This window comes from Erigeron canadensis, chromosome 1 (assembly GCF_010389155.1).
Source record: "Erigeron canadensis isolate Cc75 chromosome 1, C_canadensis_v1, whole genome shotgun sequence".
Taxonomy (NCBI): Eukaryota; Viridiplantae; Streptophyta; class Magnoliopsida; order Asterales; family Asteraceae; genus Erigeron; species Erigeron canadensis.
Window position 1 is genome coordinate 46,697,385 of NC_057761.1, and position 8,030 is coordinate 46,705,414.

At 32.1% G+C, this 8,030-nt stretch overlaps 1 protein-coding gene across 1 annotated transcript; it reads right to left on the reverse strand.

Annotated features, from left to right (window-relative positions):
- Positions 1-2,794: 2,794 nt before the first annotated feature.
- LOC122584905 lies at positions 2,795-5,823 on the reverse strand. The gene is made up of 3 exons (XM_043756981.1): positions 5,684-5,823; positions 3,747-3,932; positions 2,795-3,077 (listed from the first exon to the last, which is right to left on the reverse strand). The coding sequence occupies exons 1-3, from the start codon at positions 5,747-5,749 to the stop codon at positions 2,865-2,867; spliced, it is 465 nt and encodes a 154-aa protein (XP_043612916.1). The 5' UTR covers positions 5,750-5,823; the 3' UTR covers positions 2,795-2,864.
- Between the last annotated feature and the right edge of the window lie 2,207 nt (positions 5,824-8,030).

The following is an 8,030-nucleotide window of genomic DNA, read 5'->3' on the forward strand; positions in this document are numbered from 1 at the left end:
TTGTGTAGATTCATTCAAGTGACAAAAGGGTACCTCTACGCTTAATTACTGTTTTTTAAATACCGCCGCAACGCGGTCACTTTTAGTTCTATACTATTTAGTCAAGCAAATAACCTTTTTTTCTCCTTAACCTTTCAGCTTTTGAAAACCCAAAAATACTCTCAATTTGTTCACTAATTTAAATAGCTCCACATAATATTCGTATAATACCCTTAATGAAGTAATCTACAATATAGATCATTCAACACTTAAAATAACTACACTACCACCTTTAACATTAATTACTTTTACATTGACCACCATCGTCGCCCCCACCACCGTCACCTACAACGCTGCCGACACTACTACCGCCGTCACCATTGCGCCACCATCGCTGCATTGGGTGTGTATAAATCTAGTTTATTTTTATTCAGAAGTAGTGTCACGTTTATGTATTTGCATCCATAAATAAGTGTCAAGTTTATTTTGTAAGTACTAGCACGGTACCCCCGTAATACGGTGGTGGTTGTGGTGGCAATAGTATGGTGGTGGGGGCGACTGTTGGTGGTGGAGGCGGCGTCGACTGGTGTAATGTAAAAAGTTAATAGAGATATTTTGAATAAATAATGATATTATAGTTTAATTATTAATGGTATTTTAGATAATTCATGCATAACTTTTAAAGAGATGGTTGTTTTATTTATTAAGTAGTACGAGAGTAAGTACCCGCGCGTTGCGGCGGTGAGATGGTGAGGGTGATAGGTCATAAAGTGTGATAACCAAATGCCTTAACCGTACGGGTTCCGCTCTCGGATTTAAAAATTCGTCGAATGTATATCGAATAACATCTTTAATGAAAGAGCATGAAATTTTAAGAATACCCATATAATTTTTATAATTTATCGATGTACGGTTTTTGAGATAAAAGATTTTGAATGAATTGGAGGAATAAATGATTTATGGAGCTGAGGGAAAAAAAAATGATTGGTTGAGATTTGAGGAGAGAGAAAGAGTGTTAGGTAAATATAAAATTGATATATGGGCATTTTGGGAAAGTAAATGTTGAAACTTAAAATGTAGACATGGGAGATCTGCTTTATAATATAGTATAGATATTTTTATCTTTATATATACTAAAAGACAACTGACCTAACATCTTATTAACCAATCACAAAGCTCAATTTTATGAAAGTAAAAATTGATGATGTCATATTTTAATCCTATTAATTATTTAAAAATTTTATTATTAATATTAAATATTTATTAATTAATCTATCTATCGAAATCAATTCAATAACAAAGTTATTCAATTCTTATTATCAATATCTTAAAGTGGGTTTCACTTTTTATTTATCGATATTAATTAATATTTTTTTAATAGGTTGATATTGTATGACCATTAAAATAAAAACTTAGAACCAACTTCAAAATCAATTGGGAGAAACAAATTTATTTTTCTTCCTGTTTATATCTATTGTAAATATTATCATTATCTTTCAAATTGTTTGAATTCGTATTTCATTGATGAATTGATTATCAAGATGTGTTTTGTATATTTATACTAATTTTAATTTAATTTTTCAGTTCTATATTAAACTTCAAAAATTTTCAGTTGGTACACACTTTATTAATGTTTCTTTCAAATATTTGTTTTTTTATTTAATAGTTGTGTCATGTTCAAGAACTTATTCTTTGCAATTATGTAACCAAAGTTAAGATATTATTTATTTAAAAATTTGTAAAAGAATCTCTGGGACACCATTCACCTATGATTTAGCATTCAATATTTGCATTTAAATGTCTCAATTTATTTTTAAGTCTATTTCTACATTTAACGTATAAGTATTATTTTTTTCATATTTTTCTTATATTCATAATATTATAAAACCCGTGTATCTGACATGGGCCTAAAATCTAGTATAGTATAAAAGTATAGATTAGGTGTTTAAGGGAATTAAAATTAAAAAATAAGGGTATTTTGGGTATAAAAAATGTTAAATTTCTTAAAATAGGAGATGTTAATATGTTTTATAAAGGGGGATAAAAAAAATTAAATGTGCCAAAAATTAATTTTCAACCGCTATATATAACATTTTGCGTCTTACAAGCAATTGTCAAGAGGATGGCAACCCAACCCATATCATATTTTTCAACCCATACTTTTACCGATGTTTTTGTGTCATCTTGATTTTACTTTTTTGAACTCACATCACTTAATTTTGTTACCATCACCAACCCATACTACGTTTTGGCCAACACTACGTTTTCCATAAATATTTAATTTTTAAACTATGAGTGTGTTAGTACTGAATAAAACTTAATAAAATACATATTTATCTTAAAATAGTTTTCAATATAATATAAAGATTTAGGTCTAAAATGAAAATTATAATAATATGACAAAAAAATGTCATGTTTTTCATGAATAAATGATTAAACCCCGATAGATTTTATATCTAGTTTCAAATACATGACAACCACATATTTTTATTCCTTTATTTACATTTTCAAAACAAATAATAATATAACACAATTCCCAATGGTCACATTTATCTCTCAAGTACCACTCTTGATTCCAAACTCATGAAACACCAGTCCATACCCAATCCATGTCGACGGCAGCAGTGTTCTCGCATGGGTTGGGTGTAACCCATGCTCAAACCCACATCCGCCCTAGTTCAGCACTTGATACTTGTCTCAACATATCAATACAGAAAGTCGGATGGAGCTTTGTACTTTATATAGTATGTGCTTGTATCTGTTTTCAGAGTAATATGAATGGAGTAAATGACCAAAACGCTCTTGAAAAGTGATATGCTAAAAGAAGAAAAATACATAACCACATGCGAGAACACAGATTCCAGTTTTGAAGTCAGAATGCAACATCACATCCCAGAGGCACTACATTCTTCTAACAACTTAAGAATATTATGTTCCGGTGCACTAATTGATGGCAATATGGTTCGGTTTGCTCTTCGTTGGGATTTTGTTCCAAGTGGCTCGTGTCTTGGCGGGACACCGACTCCTTCCTCGGCTATGGACATATCCGCCCTCCTTTGCACGCCTGCACATACACGCTCTTTCCATATCCTTCCGTCCTTTTATGTAAAAACAAAAACAAATTAATTGCATGAACCTGAGTGATATGTTGAATAACTATGTCAAATCTCCAGTATATTCCTTAACTGAAACAAAAAAAAAAAAAAATCCTGGCGGGCAGACCCATATCAACAAGACTTCTTGTTCTAATTAACCTATTATAATGACCATATATGTAACTTTTAGCATGAATTCTAGTTCTTTAAAAACTGAAGTATAAAGTTTCTTGTGAACATCTAGATAATACCTTTGTGTAGAAAAAACTTTCCCTCAAAAAAAGTTGCACAAAAATCCACAAAAACGAGATGATGTGAAAAAAATATATGGTTTGGCTTAATAATGGCCTTTTCCTAAACGATTCAACTACTTGTATATCAACAACTCATTCTTTAGTCAAATCTAAACAACCGTTGCAAATTTAGCAGTTAATAATCATTACAAAATACTCAAAGCACATAATTGGGTCCAAAGCCACAGTTACCTTTACTTTTTACTGTTGAGAGAAATTTCATATATATGATTAAAAATCAAGTGTTTCCTTGGTAAAAGACTAAAAGCACAAGATTTCTTTTGGAACAAAGGAAGAGTGTTATTTCAATGTGGAAGCTAAATGACATAAAAACTGTAACTTAATAAAATAACAAACATAATTCAATTTTTCCACTTACATTGAGAATTGAAGGTTCAGGCAATGGGCAATGAATGGGTTGATCATTGTCATGTGGCTCGATCGGGTGCTCAACAGGCTTAAACTCAACTATTACTTCGATTCCATGATGAGTTGTAGCAGTGGCTTCAACAACTGTGGCCGATTCTGTAACTTCCGTATCTGGGGGCAACGCTTCCCTTTCATCCTACAAAGCATCAAGTAGCCAAAGAAACATTGAAAGTTTGATCAATAATGACTTACAAAGATATATAAGCATAACAGAGACACATTCAAGGAGTATGATGACCAGTATCAATGCACATCATCTTAATCGTTTATACTTGTGACAATAGGCTTCTACGATATAATTAGAGATGGCAAAATGGCAGGTTGGACAGATTGGATCATAAGTGAAGCGAAGTGAGTACTTGGCCACTTCTTTGGATGGGTCGACCTGTGGACATTATTTTGTTCATTTCTAAACTTAAAATTTAAAATAACTAATAAGATAAATATGATTAATTAAATAGATACAAAATGTCGGTAACAAGTTAAATTTTCTAATATATGAATTAAGATATTCTAAGCACTGATGATTTCATATTTAAAGGGCCCTCGAGTCCTCGAGAAGTTTTTGTTTTCAGATTTTTTTAATTCGCCCTTACAAGGTTTTATATAACCCATTCTAACCTATTCATAATAAATGGGTCAAAATTGTTGCCTTTGGTAAAATCATCAGTAACAAAAGGTAAACAGTAAACACATTGCAGCAATGCTTCCAACGATACGGAACCAACAACTATCTCATTGAGAACCAATACACGGCTTCAACTTTTTAAATAACCAAACTTTGCACTCACCTTCTCTCACCATATCGAGCATCTCCAATGCTATGAACTTCATCATGTTTATAGCACCAACACATCATGCCACATTAGCATGTCTCAAACTATCACTTCTTTTGTATACTTACCTTTTTACTCCTACAAACTCGCTTAAGTCCATGACTATGTCTTACTTGCATTTTTTATATTTATATTTTTAGAGTATAATAGGCTCATAGGTCTCACACATTTTCTCCCTGTTCGGTTCATCCACTTGAACTTTCAATTGTGGGCAACTATAAACTTGATGCAACAATGGGGAATTCCAAGTAATCAGGTCCACCTAAGCATGTGGCATATCCTATGTACATCCATTGAAGATGCTTCATGCTTGGAGCCTCGGACTTCTAAAGTTCTAGTAGATAACAGGAGGATTTTTCACGTAAAAGGTTGGGAAAAGGAAAAAAAAAAAAAAAGCTTTTATAACTCAGACTAAACTTATAATCACAAATAACTAACCTTAAAAAATCATATACATGTACCAATTTGGAGTCATTTATTGGTTAATGCGACGATATTGGTTAACCTTCTTTCTCTAGCTAGTCAAATACCAATGTCGAGTCATTTATGGGTTAATGTGACGATATGGGTTATCTTTTTTTCTCTAACTAGTCAAAAGTCAGCCTAAGCATATTCAAGATGCAGATGGTAACTTTGCAGCAACTACGTATTGACAATGATTGTAAAACTCACTTACTCGGTTACTACAACAATTCACAAATTTTCTTAGTTCCTAAGTAACTCCAACGCTAGTATACGCGTTCTGCCATAATCATCCTTACAAACTATTGATCTTTTTACCATACCCTTCCTCTCTTTTTTAGAAGAATCTCACTTTTACGAAGCCCCATTATCCCAAAACCCCTGCATAACAGTCCACACTTCAAATTTTCACTATAAATTATAAAGCTTTAAAAACAGCCCATCAAAGTAACCTCAAAATCAGATCTTATTAAGCTACAAAAAGTCAAAATAAACAACCAACTAGCAGAAAAATGAAGAATATATAAAAGGAAAAAGAATTAAAAGATGTATATAAAGATTGGTTAATGGGTATGTTATGATTGCTTACAAGTGCAGTTTGGGAGCGACGATGGCCATTTCTGCTTATAGAAAACCTTGACAAAAGACCCACCATGTTATTTAGTCAGTCCTTAGCTTTTCTCTTTAAAATCTGATCTGGAGTTTCTATAATTTTGTCAACTAGGTTCGGGTCACTTTCAAAGATGTTATAAAAGGTTGAAAGTAAAAAAAGGAAGGGAAGATAAATGATCGAGAATTATACTTTCTATTCTTTATGTTAAACAATAAATAAACCATCAACGCTATCTATAATCTAATTCAAAAATCGTGAAAATTCAAAGAGTGAGAATAAAATCCATTTATCCCATCCATCTAGTTTTAGAATGATTTTTATTTTATTTTTATGTTAATGTTTAAAAAATTAATTTTTCCTAATTTAATTATATATAATCAATACGTACTAACGCAACCTTGCCATTGTGAGGGCAGGGATGACAACTAACGGTGATGAGTGTCTACTGGTGGTAGCATGGAGTAATGTATATTGATGTAGATGTAAATGATGTAAAAATATTATTGTATACGAGACAAAGTACCCGCGCGTTGCAGCCGTAAGATGGTGGGGGTGATAGGTCATATGATAAGTGATATGTTATAGAGTGTGATTGCCAAATGCATTAGTCGTCTATGCTCGCATAAGGTTTTTTGAAGGGTATTTTCAGAATTTTAGGGATTAAGTGTTTAATAATTTGTTTTAATTAAAAGGGTAAATTAGAAATTTTAAAGGTAAAATGTTAAATTGGGTGAAAGGATAGTTTGTTTATATATGTAGTATAGATAAACGTTTTAAAAAAAGATTTTATTGAAAGTAGGTGGGTAATTTCCAATATTACAGTTTTTTGCTAAAGTAAAAAAGAACTAAAACTTTATAAGGTAATAACAATAACATAAAGAATAAAATAAAACATAAATACCCGATTATGAGATATAACATAAACACGAGTTTAATTCTATAAAATAAAAAAAGACTTAAAATGATCTCTCAGGGGGGAGGGAGCCGAGCGCGAGCTCATTGCGAGATGGAAGGGAGATGGCGAGATTCGGCACCCACTGCAGCGAGTTGGAGCGAGATGGAGGGAGGGTGAAATCAAAGCTCGCTGAAGGTTGGAGCGGAGAGGACCAAATGTGACCGTTGAGGGGCTAAAACCGAAAATATTTCAAACGGTCTAGTGACCGTTAGAGGGACCAAATGTGTCAACTTTTCGAAGTCGGAGGTTTCTTTTTGACTCAGATTTTTACACTCCACCATTGTTATATATATACATACACAGCTTATATATACATCACACAAACATATATACACCATGTCTTAGCAAAAAAATCATGGACCCTAGAATGAAAAAACACAAATACAAAGATGCAAGGTCGTGGACGAGCTAATCGAAACAACACCGGTCTAGCAGGCCATCAACAACAACCCGCTCGACAACAGTATCGGCTGCCAAAACAAACGATGCGACAACAACAACATCAAGTACCAGTTGATCCATTTCATGCGAGTGGCTTGACAACAGTATCGGCTGCCAAAAAAACGATGCGACAACAACAACATCAAGGGTTTAGAATGCAAAATTTTTAATGTTAAGGATAAGTATTGAAACTTTTAAAGAAAGATTGGGAGTATCGGATGCCACTAAAAAAGGTTGAAAAAAATGTTGGAGGGTTAAAACGAGGTGGAATAATTTGATTGGTTGTTTGAAGGGAGATGGGAGGGTTCAACCTTTCGGCTCCCTCCCCCTCACCTTTCACCTATAATAAAATCATATTCTTCCTAGCAACTATAGGTCTATAGTAAGAAAATTGTTGATTGTAAAACGATAAAAATCTTATTAGTTAGACAATATAACTAACCAACAATAAAAGTACGTTCATAAATCATTTTATATGTTAATATATTAAAATTAAAATAGCTTAATAATCACATATTGTATTTTTTTTAAGTATATTAAGGTCAAACAAAACAAATTTCTAAAACCATAGATTGAAATTTTATATACATGCTTCTATGTTTTATGCAAATTCAAATATATTTTGAAGCTGACCCGAATATTTACTGAGTTTTAGTCTGATTTAACCAAACCTAACTTGTGAAAAAGCTGTTCCGAATCCAGATCCGAATCTAAATTTTTGGACGAGTCGATTGAGTTTTACAAAGAAAGATCAAAATCTTAACAACCTTAACTAAGTAACTATAATACTATAATAATATCTTTCTTCATAAATTCCCTTGAGTTAAAACTTAAAATCCACTTATATTATTGAGTTTTTTTTTCAAAGTGTAAGAAAAGAAAGGATAGGAAATTTTTTATTTTTACATTCTTGAATTCTGTTTATAA